A 17,050-nucleotide genomic window follows, 5' to 3' on the forward strand; every position below is an offset into this window, starting at 1 on the left:
GCCCTCGGCTGTCAGTGTTTGCCCAGCACCGCAGTGGGGTTTTTTTGTACCTTTGTGATTAATGAGCAAAGCGGGCGGCTGATCTGAGGCACAGGAGGGGATGGATTTAATGGGAAAGGGACTCGCTTCCACAAGCGCGTGAGGATAAAGATGACTCAGGGACAGAGCGGGGATTTGAGCTTTGCAGTTACATCAACAGCTGCATAAAAGTGACTGAGAGATGTTGAGATCACAGCTAAACCCACTGCTGACAAATATATCCTGGGCATTTTTAGGTGGAGGAACACAAAGCACAGATTGCTTAATCACAAGGTTCGGAAAAAGAAAAAAAATTAGTCTCTTCCAAGTCAATCTTTTACATTTAATGAACAATTTTGAATAATCTCATCTGCTGGTTGTATCTGTAGTGTCCCGGTAAATGATGCTTCACTGCTACATTTGGTAAAAGCGCCATAGTGTCAGTTTTCTTCTTGCCCCAGTTTAACACCTTCACTTCAAAGTGAAGATGAAAAATGTCAGATACAAACTTGTGATAAAACACAGTTTTGGAGGACAAAATGCTATGCTGATCTTCACCAGATGATATTTAAACAGGATTACATTTTGGATTCATAGCCCGGGAAGAATGAGCCGTATTGATATTTATTTTATATCAAAGAAAACCTGGCCGTCGAAATATTTGTGGTGAAGAGTAGCTTCATGCAATTCACCTGCCTCACATATACACTGCAAAGGTGGCTGCTCACCCTGTTTGTAAAAATCCTTGCAAAATGTTTCAGCCCTCAAAGAAAAGTCCCTGCCTTGTAATAGAAGGAAAAGAAATTCTAGTTGCTTCTTTTATGTGTAACTGCAGAAATTCAACTGTCTCATGTCTGTATGTCATCCACTTCAAATATTTAGTATTCTTAGTGCCTAAGTGAAGAAAATCTCTGCGACTTATGGTGGGAGTTTGAGAAGGTTAAAACAAAAGCATCACCCACTTACAGAGCATCAGGTACTTGCTGCCTATAGAGCACTCCCTAATCTGAACCATTTAAAATTCTTATTACAATATACAGAGAAGAAAATTATACAACAGTATCAGTGTAATTGTTTTAATGCTTGCATTTTTTTCTACGTGTTACAAACTTGGGAGACTATTTGGTTTATTTAAGCAAATACAAGGACATTAGCTCAGGCCTTTCACAGCGTACTCTGTACTGGAACAAACAGCATATATGCCCCAATAATTAGTGGAGGCAGCATACAAAATTTACAGTTGAGTTCTAGGATGTTAGGCTGGATTGATTTCTTCATGCTCTCCTTTCAAGGCTAAATTCATATTCTTTAATAAAATTTTAAAAAATGGGATCTACATTAAGGCACAAGTACAGATGATTCAGACTATTCAAATTTGGTTCTCTATGAAAAATATCATGTAGAGAAAAAAAAAAGAAATAATTTGAAGGAAGGCTACATGATGAGGAATCACAGTAATTTTATAGACTGTAACAGCACATTTTTTTGCTCTAAGCTGCACAGAAGGCGAACCAATGTCAGGACGAAGGGGACTTGATACAGTCCTGCTCCTTAGGACGAGAAAGACTGACAATCATACAGACTAATAACCAAAAATTGCTGAGCTAGAAATGACAGTCCCTGGTAGAAATTAGGGTTATTTTTTTACACATAGAATTAGCAACGTCAAATAATTACTGATAGTAATTAGAAAAAGTAGAAAAAGCCCTGAGTACAAGAGCCCTGACAAAACTGGTGCTGACTGGTGAACCCAGCAAACCAGAGCAAACCCCAAACCCAACAGATACATTTCACATCGTGGGCATTTTTTTTCTATAATACAGTAATGATTGTGTGGAAATAAAATGTACAGCAGCCTTCTTTAAACATGTTACAGACATAACCCTGACTTGTCTTTTTACAAGGTGTCTGCAGATACTGTTCCAAATTAACTGCGGATGCTTCTTACTTAACCCTTTTTTACAGCCTGATCTTTTACTCCAGTCTCTAGTGAGGCTACTAAAGAAGTTACATTCCCTAAATGATTTCTGCTGGAGGTTATGGCCCGTTCTTAGGATAAATATGGCTGGATGACTCCCAGTGGCTCTGTGCTTCCAAAGCAATAGGCAAATTTCTGCAGAAATCTTTTAAATGAAATGCACTAAGGTGTAGTGTGGCATTATAAAACTGTCTACTTAGTGTTTCGTACATCTCACAGTCCATATAGAGTTACATGCTGAAAATCTGACTTAGAAAACATGACATTTAATGCTTCGACTGGAGCAATGCAAATTAATAGCATCCTTCATACGGAATCACATGGACTAGTCTATGTTTAGCAATGTAAAACATCATTACAGTTTGCAAGCTTCACTGACTAACTTCGTTGCATGCAAATAAATATGTACAGTGGAGGTCTAAGAACCTTAATCAGTTTCTTGAACAGGCTTTATATAAATACATATAAATTCTCCAAGTCAGTAAGCCGTACTGTCAAAAGCTACAACTTTTGGTTTTAATTCTGTATGCAGACAGGGTCTATCAGGAACGCTAGCAAATTCATATTCAGCTAGAACTTAGAGATGTCTAATGATTAGGTACTAAGTTAATTTTTCAGTCCTCCCCAAACAAAACCTTTCAGGTAGGATATTGTATTGCACCTAAATATTACATAAGTACGAGGCTTAAGCTTCATCCCAGATAAACGGGTAAATGTAAGGCTAAAAAAATGAGGAAAAAATACCCTGTCCAAGGAACATTAACACCCAGGATTGGGAAAAAAAAAAATTTCCATGTTACTGTGATTATTTCAGTTGTCATCATCATCATCTTCTCCAATAGGTTCTCGTAGACCTTCGCTGTGACGACTTCTTCCAGCCATTTCTAATAGGGCCTGAGTCTCGGGATCTACATCCAGGATAGTCTTCTTACCTTTTGTCTTCAAAACAAAAGAAAATATAGTCAACTTAAAATGTCATTATGAATGAATCAATATCAGGCTACAAGACAGAGACAGATTCAAAAGTCCACAAGTAATCTGGTTTGCAAGCTCATCACAATGACGCATATACAGTTTCCAAGTAAAGCATTTACGATTCACTGGGATACATCAAACAACTTTCATTGCAGTTACCCAAAATAGTAATAAAATTTTCCTAAGATGACAGTGAACTATTTCAAGTCCATTCAGGTTACAAGCCAGTCAGAACATCCTGGTTAACTTGACCTCAGCTTCAAGTGCAGATGTGAATTTTTTTATAAAGAAGCGATGCGAGTACAATTCAACATTTTTTGTAAACAATTTGTTCTGTTTCTATTTAGAGCTATGTGTCCTCTGAACAGACAGAGCACATGAATTTAGTACGAAAAGAAAGAAATTAAAAACAAACAAGCCAACCCACAAACCACCACTAAAACAGGCAGACCAGATAGTTTAATAAGATAATAAATTACAGGGACAAAGGACACTGGAAAGAGGTCTCCTACTCATTCCCAGAAATAAACCAGGTGCAGAAAGACTAGCATAAATCTATTGACATAAATTTACTGTAAAACTATAGAGAACTATGTATTTACTTTTGAGTTTCCAGTGCTCACTTTCTACAAATACAAATACTGGGTTTTAATGAATCCCTCCAAGGAGGTTCCTTCTGGAGACCATTCCTCAATATCAGAAAAGCCTTTTGAAATTCAGAACAAAGTACGGCTCTTATGACTGTACCATTTCATGGCTCCTGATGTTATTTCTTGTTGGCACCCTCAATAATTCCACCAGTTTTGCCGTTTGCTTGCTACAAAATATATGGCATCACGGGGCCAGTTAAAGAAAATATTATTCATTCCAATGGAGAGATAGCGTTTAATCAGAAAGCTGCAACTGCAAGTTTTGCATTTGCATTTCCCATTCCAATCAGGACGCAATTGCACAGGTTTCAGGTTTGTTCACCTACCCCTGCACTTTCAGGGACGTCTCCCACTGCCCAAACTTCCATGGCATCCAGTGTAAAATCCTCTTTGGCTGCCAGCTGGGGGCTGTTGTAGGTGGTACATCGAGGTTTGGCTTTGCTGTGTCCCTTCCCGTAGTCACTGTCTATCCAGAGTCCGAAGTAACCATGTTGTCCCCCCATCCCCTGGGAACCAAAGCCACACACTAAACACTTGCAGCACACACAAACTAGACTGAGCAAGTTATGAAACCTAGAGTATAAATCACTATTTTCAGTATTTATGCCACACCTCTATGGGTAGGTGGACAAGGGTTTGCTGAAAGAACCTGGGCTTCTGTACCAAAATCCAGGATTCCTGAAGACAAGAATTTACCTGAGTGATACTGCCCTCCCTCTGCGCTTTACAGAATACCAGTATCTGCAAGTACTTCAGCCAGAAATTTAGCTCACTGGCTTTTGTTTATTGACTAATCATTCCATTTTAAACAGGGTGAAAGTGCTCAGTTTCGCTGCCTCTTTTCCATTTACAAGTACCTACAGAAACAAATAATATAACGCTATTTGCTTTCTTTAGAGCAAATTTACTCCAGGCTGCCGCAATTCTCAAAGTTATGGGCATATAATGCCACAAAAATGTAAAGCACTTTCCAAAACAGGCAATGTGTTGTAGCTCCGTGGAAACTCCTCTGCATCTGGAGAGCTCATTTGTGGGCTTGACTAAAAGGAGCTTCTGCCACTGTAATTACACAGCAGCAGCCACCTACATGCAATTCTTGTCCTTTAATTCTGTGGGGCTTTCTCAGCCTTCCATAATTTAAAAAAGCAGTTAGTGTAGCAGTGAGAATAGCCAGTGGAAGGATTCTTAATTACACAGATCAACCAAGCTTGTGCTGCTTCAGTGATGTGGATACCTGCAGTCAGTTCTTCCAGGCAACAGGGACAACTGCCAGAATGGCTTCTGTGATAACCACACTTGGCAAAAAGATTTCTCCCCTGAACCTCCGTAAATCTAATCTACATAAAACCCACCTGCTCGGGTCAGACACAAATAAATCCTATCTTAGTTGATTCAGTACTTCACTATACATATCAGCTGTAAAGAAAAGTATAGATTCTAATCAGTACTGTAAGCGCTTCTCCATGATTATCCATAGTTCACACTTTACACTGGTGCTTTAACACAAAAAAAAAAGAAAAAAAATCCTCCTACTAAAAGTGCAGCACAAATAGCACAGAGAACAGATAAAAACTTCCTCAGAGAATAATAACTGGAATAAATCTGCTCATGGTAATAGAAGCAAAAACCACAAAACACTTCCAAACACCAGCCATGAATTTCATTTCCATATTGTCATTTCTTAATACTTACAAGTCCATTTGGCATTGTTTGTTGGTGATGGTTCAAATACATGTAGTGGTCATTATACCCTGTGTATGTATATACAGCAACAGAGGGGAAAATGGAAAACAGAAAGCACCTGTTGTCACCTGTAAACAGAAAAGTATCTGAGGTCAGACAACCAGCCGAGCAATAACTTGCCTACAAATAGGATAGGAAAAAAATATTGAAGAAGTGCAGCTGGATAAATCAAAGACAGGAGCTGCAATCTCAGAAAGCCAATACCTATCTCTCATCACGATTTAGACCTATTGTTTATTCTCAGTTAACTCCACGCAGGGTCACAGAAATCAATGTGATTCTATGGCTGTGACCAAGGGCAGAGTCAGAGGCATGACTAGTACATTATAATACTGTGTAATGGTTCACCCATCACAGACTTGTGCTGTATCATCTAAAACCAGGCAACGGCTACACCCGTACAAACCAACACCCTTAGTTCTGACTATATCGGCATATGGATCAGTTTAGATGATTTAGAGCACAATTTTCATTATGGCCAGTTTGGTATTTAGAGAGACCTGTGGTGTGATTGGCCAGTACGCTACATGTGTTATTCTAGCAGAAGAAAATAAAAGGCAAGTGTTGTGTAATCAATATAACCTAATATTATATTAACTGACTTGAGTACTAATATCAAATACTAATTAAGTATAGGAATTGAATTTTTGATGCAGCAAAAGTGAGGATTCCCAGGAGAACAGATTATCCAGAGTCCATATTTTTTTTTCAGAAAGCCATCGCAGAAGTTCTTTCCAAAGAGCTACGAAAAAACCATCTCTTCTCCCCAGACATTTCAAGGCAACGAAAAGTTTATCTTGTCCAAAGGACCCTTTTGCTGCCGGATTTTAAAAGGGAAACAAAGCCAGTGCACAAATGGCAAGAGGCTTAACCTGGTGCTTGGCTCAGCTGTTCTGAGATGGAAGATTGCCATCTGCTGGACATCCAATTTAAACTCTAATTCATCATCCATGCTGCATTTCCTTCATTTTCATTTCATTTTCAACCTATGCAGCTACAGGGGTTGATAAGATTTCACTGAAAACTTGTTTCATGATCAGTAAGTCCAGCAATTTTAAAAGTCTTATCTAATAACAGACAAATTATAAACATTAATCAGTAATATGCCCCACTGGGTACAAAGCAGAAATAACTTAGCATGTCTTTTATATTTTTCAAAAATTAGTGTTATTTTTCCCCACAGGAAAATACACTTGGAAGTATAAGAAACACTGTGTGTTATGAACATAAAATGACAGAATCCATTAAGTGGACAGAATTATTAATGTTTACCAGAGCCATGAGATACTAGAAAAAGAGAAGTGAGTTTTACCTTGAAACTGCGGCTTCACCTCCCAGGAGTGAGATGCAAACCCACCAAAGATATAACCATCCGAGTCCTTTAAGATCATTATGCAAGGACCTTTGTTCACTATATGCGCACATAACTGTGAAAAGCTTTCTCCATGAAGCTTTGAAGAAAATAAAAGCTGCCACTTGTGCTGTAGCTCTGCAGGCAGATGGGAGTTGATGTATATGATGGATGGGATGTCAAAGAGACTGACAAGTCCTCTTCTCTTGATGCCTTTGCAGACTGGAAGCAGGTTGAGAATGTCTTTGGTTTGGTCTGGGAGAGAATGCAGAACGTGGAAGCCTTGCCTGATAACAACACTGAGGAAAACTGAGATCTGTGGAACTCGGTACACCCAGTCCTCAATGGCACTTTGATCAAAATTTGCCTCCATCAGCTGAGGACCCGCAGGGTTTGTCCCATCTAAATAATAAGACACACAGAACAGTAGTTAATTCTCCCAGTCTGGAAAATAATCAGTTGACTTTTAGGTGTAAACGCAATATTCCATTATTTCAATGGACAAGAAACTGCATATTAAAGAAGCCAGCAACAGTAAAGTGTCAGCTACATTAAGCAGATCTTAGAATCATAGAATGGTTTGGTTTGGGTTGGAAGGCACCTTAAAGATCATCTGGTTCCAACCCCCCTGCCCTGGGCAGGGACACCTTCCACCAGACCAGGTTGCTCAGAGCCCCGTCCAGCCTGGTCTTGAACACTCCCAGGGATGGGGCATCCACAATTTTCTGGGCAGCCTGTGCCAGTGCATCCCCAGCACTGAGAAACATTTGCCTGTGACACCCACTGGTTGGGCTGTCACGATTAAGGAACACGGACTCCCAGTTATAACTTAGGACATGTTCTTTCCAGGACAGTAACATCTCTTATTACAACAGTGCAAAGATAAACCAATGCTTTGTAAAAAGGACATGCAGTCATAAATACATGCGCATGCATCTAAATGCCCATCATTTGCAAACCAGGTATTTGTAAAATAGACATGTTCTATGAAAAATAGTTTTGCATGTCGGCTTAAACTGCGACTTCAAACCAAAGCTCTCCTGAATTTACAGGAGAAAGATGGTAAGGTAAAATAACTAGAATTCCCCAGTCATTTGCAAAGCACTAGGTTTGAAATACTGGTCCTACCATTTAATTTCAAAGATGTGACCTGACAAGAAAAATTCTTGTGAGGTCAGTGATTCCATGAGCTCTGTGCCATTCTGGGATACACAACATTGGTGCTGCTTACCTGCCAGCTTCAGTTCTGAAAGCAGCTGAGAAGCCAGAGCCTTTACGCCACTTGCAGAATCCCTGGTGTTCTCCAAATTCCAACCTTTCAGCTCCTTCCTGTAGTTCAGTACATGGACGACAGACATGATCAGATCCTCTGTGAACTGAAAAGGTTAAAACATCACAATTTTGGCATTTCTTAAATAAAATTGCTAAGAGCTTCAAAGGATTTTCTGAAAATAAAGTAGTACTGATGCCGTAATCCCAATGGCAGAAGCATATTTTCTCATGACGAGTCAGAAATAACAGAAACACTATCTCAGTGTCACAAGTCTTGAGAAGTATCCTTTTTCAAGATATTTTGCACATGTTACTTCAGAAAGCATCTCCATGAAATGTGGCATCAAAGAGGGAGGGGAGATCCAAATTTTGCAGTGGCGGGAGCTGCCAGGGAATTAGTTTTGTGAGAACCCACTCTTCCACCTTGCAAGCTACGTATTTGATTCACACATCTCTCCTCCAGCTAAAGCTCTAGACAGCATCTTGCTCACTTCCCAGAAGTGCCAGCCACACCACAACCATTTCTGGCTCTTAAATATAACCAGGCTCTGCACCCTTCAGTGAGCCTGTGAACCACCAGACAAAAACCAGTCAGTGCCCTCCGCGAAATCCAGATCGTGGTTCTCAAAGTAGGTGAGTCAGCAGGGAAAAGCCCGCAGCTGAAATATAACCTTGTTTGCCTACACTGTTTGTCCCAGATCAGAAAGTTAGTGGTAAAAGAGATTTTAAAAATACAAAACTCAGGAATCCTTGTGCTGAGTCTTGCACTCTGAAGATTAACCTTCAAAATAGCTACCCAGCTCTGTTCTCTCACTGTCTCCCCAACACACTTTTAACTGCCTGTTTACCTCTTGGATTTGTTTGCCCTTCACAGGCCCTTTTGTCTTGGAGATCATTCTCATTATTATGGTAATCTTCTCATCTGCATTCCCTTTTAAGAGGTTTGACATAAAAATTACAAACTGCTCCTTAGCAATCTGTTCACTCAGCCCAGATGATTTCCCAGTCAGGTCAATACTTTTCATTCCATTGTATAACCGAACAGTCATTTGCTCTGGTATTGGCTCCCGCAGATACGCCTACAATGAAAAAAACAGCAAAGAACACATTTTACAAATGAAGAATAAGTAATATATTCCAGCTAATCTGCGCTGAGATATACTGCTGTGAATGAAGGATTTCAATAGCAAGTATCTACTATCAGCAACAAACTTTTAGCAAAGGACTGTTTTCCCAAGAGAAGAAAAATCTCTATTTTTATAGAATCTCCTTTCCAATCACTATTTAGTGATTTAAGTTGATACTGGTTTTTTACAAATGCCATGGACTTTTAAAAAAACTGTGAAGTGTTAATAGAATATTAGCAAAGGATTTCTATATGGTAACTCTGTTGTAAAGGTTTGCAACTCTGCCAATTCAACATTTAAAATTGTGTTTTAACTCTGCTTTTGATAGTGGAGCTCACAGATACTTAAAAACAAAGAGAAATTAAAGTTTTTTTCCATATCTCAGTTTTGGCCTCAAGACAATGCAGGCAATGTGTTTAACCCTATATGCACATGTAGAAACAATTCTCAGAAGTTTCCCTCTGCATAGCAACACCTAATTCAAGCACAGAACAAAACCGAGATCACCTGATTTTTATAAGGCATCCCTGATACTTCGACAGTCAAAATCAAAACTTGTTCATCCAAACTGCACGACTGGCCCTTTGAATTGAAATTGAACTGATATATTATACAGCATCATACATCACAACGCTGTGGGAAAGATCTGACTCTGGATTCAGGAAACTTTCACAGTGTTCAAGATTATTATATGGTTTAAATATCATTTAAAATACATCTACACACTAGCAGATGATTACACAGTATCTTCACGGCGCCAAGCACTGTGCATAAAACCAGACTTGACTCTGATATCCAGGGGTGTAGCCCAGTGGGGACTATGCCAAAATCAACAGAGCTCCACCTGCGTGCAAGCACTCCAGCTCTACTCAGTGGAGCTGCTACTACCGATCTATTGCTGGCTCGATATGGCTCCTGTTGGAGCCACCGAGGCCGTTCCTATTCGATGTTAATGGCTGCTGCGGTGCATGTAGGGCGAGATCCAATACGCCAAGCTCTCTCCTGCTTTTGTTGACGTCAGTGGTAAAACTCCCATTGATTTCAGTAGAAGCAGAATTAGCAGGCACAGTCTTGCACATCAGAGTGCTTAATTTTGAGGGAGGGAGGGTCACACGGGGTACAGCTGTCTTTTAGAGGCTTTCTGAAAGTGCTACATGAGCCTGAAGTGAGACAAGGAGCAGGGAACAATTAAAAACACTATTCTCAAGGGCTTTTTACTTCCCACTGCAGTATTACCCACCTACTCCCTACCCACCACTAACTTCATTGCACTGTGTTGTTACAACTATTCCAATGAACGGACACAGGGTGCAAAAAAGGACTGTAAAGAAGTAATCTTTAATAAATATCTAACAGACTCACACCTCTGACAGTTTACAATCCTTGTCTTAAATGGCTCCAAGAAAGTATCTAGAGATACTTGCTCTACCTGCTTTCCAAGCTACGCAGGGCAGCCTGCCCTGGTCCAGAAGCCACGTGGTTTCCTTCTAGTAAAGCGCTGAGCCTAAGCAGAGTACATGAGGTTATGTTTGAGGCCTCGTCAACATCACCAGACTGTTGTTAGATCAAATCTGCCACATATCAACCCAGCTCAGACATGAGCATAGACACCTACAAGTAAATAGTCCCTGCACTACAGGCAGCCTTTCGAAAGATTTTAATTTAAATTAGCAAACAAAAAGGCACTGATCTGGGGGCAAAGACAGAGAACCTCTTCCACATCCCAATCAACTAACAGACACCAAGGACCAGGTTCCTGGATGTATTAGGGCTGAAAAGCTGGGCAGCAGCAGCACTGTTTCCAAACTGGTGACAGCTTATGAACAGCCCAGCTATAGGAAGGCTAAAGCTGGTCCGTATGCACATGCATTGCTAAATACCTTAAAATAACCTGCTGCTTTCCTCAGGTTTTAATTTGATTCCATTAACTGTGTAACATATATAAAAATGCACTTTTAATACTACATCAATTTGGCCACTTGGTTCCTGCCTAACTGAAGTTATCAAGCATTGCAACAAATCATTTTCCTCTTCTTTCTTGATTAGAAAATGAATGCAAAGTTAATCAGAAAGCATAATGTATGTTAATTGCCTAAAACATGGAACTACAGCATAATCAAGCAAAATTGAGTTCTCTCTTTTTAATGTGAGTGAAAAGATTAGAGACAGTGATGCAATTGAGGGAGAGATATAACGAAACATAAATTGACTTTGTGACAGCTTCTCAAGAAAATCTGTACATAATCACACGCTATAGACTCCAGGGAGAAGAATATTCTTCCCATTTTTCAGGTGTCTGTAAAAATCTTTTCATATGTCCCAACTTAGTTCAGAATCAAGGAAGCTGTAAATTGACCCAACAGTGCAATTTAGGAGATAAACACAATCCTGAAAGTCACTACGCACGTTAAGCTGTAAGAAAAAGTTAAATATCCATCCTGCCCCAAAATGTTAAGTATTAAATCCTTTAAAAGTAACCATTGCCACGTCTTTAGACTCTTTCTGGAATGATGTTCAATGCACCACATCCCAGATATATCAGGAGTAATAAATTGTCTTGCCTGTAGTGCTGCCAGAGTGGCAGTTTTCTTTGTAGCTTTGCCATTTTTTGCTCCAGCTGAGCCACTCGATCCTGATAAGGTATCAAATACTCCATCGATGTCAGACTGCTCCTCAGGAAGAAATCGGGAAAGGTGATTCTGATAGGCATTGCTTTCTGCATTCCCCATCTTTTCAACCTGAAGCAAAGGAAAAGGAATTTAAAAAATAATAACAACAACAACAACAAAACAGTAAACACAGAAAGGTATCACAATGGCCATGAAAAATATATCAAACAAACCAACATACCAGTGGAAGTTTTACAAGAAGAGCAAATTACCAGCCTTCAAGGAAACTATTAAAACTAGTGTTTAGTCTCTGTATTCACTGAGACTTACTGAACTTGAAGAACATCTGTAAACAGTAACCATACTTTAAAAAATGACAGTCTGCCAGCTCTTTGCTAAAACCACCCTATCTACCAATTCAAACCTCATACAAGTCTTATCAAACGGAAAAACCAATATGATTGAATGATTAAATTAGCTTGTACAAAGTTAGCATGAGTCTGTCAGCTGGAATACATCAGTAACATGAAGGGAATAGCCTGATTATGGATTATCTATGACATATTATGCTACATCCTTCTGATGCATTAATGGACTGAAGTTCAGTCTGCCAATAGTGTGGCACTAAAACACCATCACTGTAAAGTCTCTGAAGATGACAAGAGAATGTTTTTTTTATAAGGACACAGTATAAAAAATCATTCAAAAAGCTGCCAAGAAACACAGTGACAAAAACATTTAGGAGGATGAACCAAGACGTGTCAAAAACACACAGCTTCACATGAAGTCAATAAACTGTTGAGAGCTGGTATCCACAGAATTAAGGTTGGTGGGGGAGTAGTTTGGGGTTTTGTTTGATTGGTTTTTTTGTTTGTTTTACACACTTAATGGCACAACTATGATTTTTCTCACTGTCCTAGGATTCACCTGCCTTGTGGAGATAATTTTTTAGTGTTGTCTGGGCCACAGGCTCTGGCTTTCTCCCTAGAGCAGCACAGCATGGACCCAACGGTGCCACAGCGGGGCCTGAAATCCCGAATTTTCGCCACGACCACAATGACAGTCACCCCTGTAAATGACCTTCCCACCTATCTGGGGTAGCCACGCTCCTGTGATGACAATATAAAAAAATATAAGCAGAACGAAACACCCTTTTGTGGCTTTCTTTCCACATACTCCACATCCTTTCAGGCACCTCGCTTTTGGTTTGGGATTCCCAGTTGCACAGAAATCTCTTTCTGCAGCCAAGCCTGTCACACAGCCCTCCAGCAGCTTCAGAAGGACCCTTTTTTTAACCTAATCCAATCTTTCCGTCATTATCTGATGCTGACTTTGATAAATAACTGTACATAAGCAGCTGGGTTGGGGCTTCTTTACCTTCACTGAACAGTTCAGGCCCAAAACCCTTGTTTGCCTGTGAGGAAGATGTGGATCGTGGGGTAAACACTGAAGGTGTAAGAAACTTTTAACGAAGGAATGTCGTTTCTACAACTGATCTGGTACCTGACCCCAGTGTGGGGGAAGGACTGAGAGACATCAGACTATGAATCCTTCATGTGAAACAGTCTCTTCAAACTAATCCCAGAGTGCAAACTCATGATTGTATTTAAAAAGTTAAGCTAGGCGGAAGGGTAACCAAAGAGCCAGGAATCCATATTTTAAATAAATCAACAAGGGGAGGGGGTTGTTAGACGAATGAGACAGGTAAACTGAGGCAGGGTCGGGCAGTCTGTAAACCCTGCACTACCAACCAGTGCGGAACAGGGGAGGGAATTTACAGCCGGGATTTGGGGGATATAAGCAGGGGCTGTTTGCCCTATTCCGTGTGCCTGCCCTTAGGTAAAACACCCGGTCTTGCAAAATGGTTAATAAAATATGCTTTGCTGCGAGATCCTGCCTGGGCCTATTATATTGGCAAGGTAATCGTTTCCTACAAGGAAGATGTGGATCGTGGGGTAAAACACCAAAGGGTTAACAGAAACGGCTGTAACCTGGCAGACAAACCGTGGAGACATCATTAATTCCAGCAGCGAACCGCTTGAGAAAAGGAGTGCACAAGCACAAGCGGGAGACGTTCCTGCCGCGACAGGCCCGGACCCACCGCCGTTCGCTCGGGCCAGGGCCGCCGTCTGGCCGGCGTCTTTCCCGGTATGCTCAGTGCCCCCCCCGCTCCCCGCCCGCTTGGCAACAGCCCTGGCGTGTCCCTCCCCATGGCGGCGACGAGGCAGAGCGTGAGGCCAGAGGCTCCGGTGCTTACCGGCAAAACCCCTCTCGCCCCCCTGGATCGGCCCTCGGCTTTTTAACACGCGGGCCCGGCGCTGCAGGGCCTGGCCGGCTGGGGCGGAGCGCGGCGGGGATGGCGCCCAGCGGAGTCCGTCCCCGGGGCGGTGGCTGCGGAGGGAGCGGCGGGAAGGGGAGCGGCGGGCGGTGCGGGGCCCGTGTGGAGGGAGGGGAGGAGGCGGCCTGCGAGCTCCGGGGCCGGGCGAGGCCAAGATGACTCTTCCCTGAGGACCAGGGAATTGATCGTCCCCTTGTGCTCGGCGCTGGTGAGGCCCCGCCTCAAATACTGTGTTCAGCGTTGGGCCCCTGACGCCAAGAAAGCCCTTGAGGTGCTGGAGCGAGTTGAGAGAAGGGAACGGAGCTGGGGAAGGGGCTGGAGCACAAGGGTGATGGGAGCGGCTGAGGGAGCTGGGGGTTCAGCTGGAGAACAGGAGCTGAGGGGAGACCTTCTGATCTCTGACCTGCCTGAAAGGAGGTTGTAGTGAAGAGAGGTCACACTCTTTTATTGAGTAACAAGTGATAGGACGAGAGGAAATGGCCTCAGGTTGCACCAGGGGAAGTTTAGGTTGGAAATGAGAAACAATTCTTCACAGAAAAGGTTGTGAAGCATTGGAACAGGCTGCCCAGGGCAGTGGTGGAGTCGCCATCCCTGGAGGGGTTTAAAGGACAAATAGATGAGGCTCTTAGGGACATGGTTTAGTGCTAGAGTGAGGTTATGGTTGGACTCGATCTTAAGGGTCTCTTCCAACCGAAATGATTCTGTGATTCTATGACCCTTCTCCCTGAGGGAACCTTTCTCTCTCAGACCCCATGGCCCTAAAACGTGGTTCAAAAAGAAGGTGAAAATTCAGAGCTGTAGCTGGGACAGACCGATCACCCCCAGCTGCCTTTGTCAGAGCTGAAGTGCCGGGGTGCCCGGTGCTGAAGCGGTTTTAAAAATGCCGGGGCAGGTCCCAGAAGGGTCTGTGGGCGAAGGCGTTGCTGGCTCTGGTCTGTGCTGGAAACAGCTCTTGGCTTTTGGGAAGGAAAAATGTGTGTGCCTGTGTGTAATGAATACATACACATACCTGTCATTTTCAAGTCGGGCTCTGGTGAATTTCCGTGGGAATAGGGAGTGGAGAGGAAACACAAAAATTTGTCAATGAATAGGGTAAACTTGTCAATGAAGTGGATAAACTTGTCAATGAATAGGTTAAACTTCCCAATAGGTTAAGCTTCTCAATGAACAGGTTAAGCTTCTCAATGAATTGGTTAAAATTCTCAATGAATAGTTTAAGCTTCTCAGTGAATAGGTTAAACTTCTGTCTTGTGGCTGGCAAAATCACCCCAGTCTGCAGGCAGACAAGTAAAAAAGTTGAGGGACAAACGCAGGGTTATGGGGCAGTGCTGAGGGACCGGCCGTGCCTTCAGTCAGAGATGTAAATACTTAGGAGAAAAATTACAGCTTCAGTGGTTACAAAACTGGTCCCAGAACTCACATTTTCAGATCAATGACTTTCCATCTCAGTTGTGTTACTCCAGCAGCACTCCCCTTGTACTTCCAGCTACAGGGTTTGATTTCTGTAATACATCAAGGCCTTTGCCTTCGTAGCGGTGACGTCTTGTTTTTCTGTGGTTCATCTGACTCCGGTTGGTTTGTTTGCAGGCACAGCTCGGTGCGAAGCCTCCTTCTAGCCAGGGGGAAGTTGTGCAGAGTCTCAAAAAGCTGATGTTGTTTGCATTCCTGCAACCAGATACCGTGGACCAGGTTAGAAGCTTTGACATTTAACTTTCAGTAATACTCTGATCAGTGTGTTTTCAACAGAAAGCATTTATGTTCTTTTATACGTACAAAAGAAAGAAAATTATCTGTACTAGCCGTGGCAGAGCTCCCATTTTTTTTCTCCCGTTCTTTTGCACCGAGGAAAAGTCCTGCTAAAGTTCAAAAATACCCTTTTTTATTTTTTAAAATCTTCATGATACGCAAAACTTCATAAAAACCTGTAGAATATTTCTCTTGTTGCCGGCTCAGAGTTAGAAACACATTGACCAGAATTCCAAGATGGTCACATGTGAATAAACAGATACCGATTCAGATTTGTTATGATCATCACTAGCGCCACGGAATTTAACCAGCTTGTATCAGCAGGAGCAGGACAAGGTGGGTAAAACCTGGGGAAATGAATGGGATGTTCATGTAGTGAGCGCAAATTCAGCAAAGCTCTGCTGTAAACTGCTTGAGACTTATTTGTCCACACGATGGCATCGTAGGTTTAGAAAGTCAGATGCGGGACCTGCCCTGCGTGTTTCAACACGATTCAAAGTGTGTTTCGATTCCCACGGTTATAGACTGCATGTGTGTAGAAGTAAAAGCTCTCATGAGAAATAAGTTTCATCCCTTTCCCATTACCCCTGCAAACCTAATATGGAACATGAGGACAAAACTCCGTTCTTGGTGAAGCTCCCAGCCTGGGCTTCGTAAACAAGTCCTGGAAAAAGTCTGCTGTGATGACTTGGTTTATATCAGTATTAATGAATATATGATGCCTGAGGAGAAATATGAAACATACAGAATAAGAAAAGCAAAGATTTTGAATTTAAGTTAGGTTTTCTTTATTTTTAAAGGCTGGTATTTCTGTGGATGTATTGTTTCACATGCAATTGGATTTTTTTTTTTTTTTTTTTAAGGCTTCCATTTCATACTGTAGCTTTGTCTGTAGGATATTTTTCAGTCTGGAAATATAGGACTAGAGATTCTAGTCTTGACTTTTTGCTAAGACTGCTGGCCAGCCAGCTAAGACAGACTGTCAGACTGGCTGCCCAGTATCATCTTCACAAACATATGGTGACTTCCTGAGCTCTCTTAACTATTGAGCTCAGAACCAGTCAAAAGCTACTGAGGGGTACCAGCCTTCCTTAGCTCCAAGGAGCCACTTTTGCAAAGAAGGTGTGTGCTGCTTCGCCCTCTTTCATTTAAGTCTTGCCCATTTGTAACGGAGGTGAGTCTGCAAACTGTGGCTTTATTTGTCCCTGCCTGTCAATCTAAACAGAGCTTCCTGCTGCTGCTG

The 17,050-nt window shown here is 41.8% G+C and overlaps 1 protein-coding gene across 1 annotated transcript; it reads right to left on the reverse strand.

Annotated features, from left to right (window-relative positions):
- Nucleotides 1-347: 347 nt before the first annotated feature.
- Nucleotides 348-14,062, reverse strand: MEAK7 (MTOR associated protein, eak-7 homolog). Its single transcript, XM_065640916.1, has 8 exons — nt 13,981-14,062; nt 11,676-11,852; nt 8,836-9,066; nt 7,947-8,091; nt 6,677-7,117; nt 5,314-5,432; nt 3,948-4,127; nt 348-2,935 (listed from the first exon to the last, which is right to left on the reverse strand). The coding sequence occupies exons 2-8, from the start codon at nt 11,841-11,843 to the stop codon at nt 2,807-2,809; spliced, it is 1,413 nt and encodes a 470-aa protein (XP_065496988.1). The 5' UTR covers nt 11,844-11,852; nt 13,981-14,062; the 3' UTR covers nt 348-2,806.
- Between the last annotated feature and the right edge of the window lie 2,988 nt (nt 14,063-17,050).

This window comes from Caloenas nicobarica, chromosome 9 (genome assembly GCF_036013445.1).
Source record: "Caloenas nicobarica isolate bCalNic1 chromosome 9, bCalNic1.hap1, whole genome shotgun sequence".
In the NCBI taxonomy this organism is placed as follows: Eukaryota; Metazoa; Chordata; class Aves; order Columbiformes; family Columbidae; genus Caloenas; species Caloenas nicobarica.

Bases quoted from the DNA above. Each gene is read 5' to 3' on its own strand.
- MEAK7 (XM_065640916.1), bottom strand. From the start codon at position 11,843: ATGGGGAATGCAGAAAGCAATGCCTATCAGAATCACCTTTCCCGATTT. The intron at 9,067-11,675 runs GCAAGACAATTT...TTTTCATTGTAG, and splicing joins CCACTCTGGCAGCACTACAG to GCGTATCTGCGGGAGCCAAT. The intron at 4,128-5,313 runs GTAAGTATTAAG...TTTGGTTCCCAG, and splicing joins AAACAATGCCAAATGGACTT to GGGATGGGGGGACAACATGG.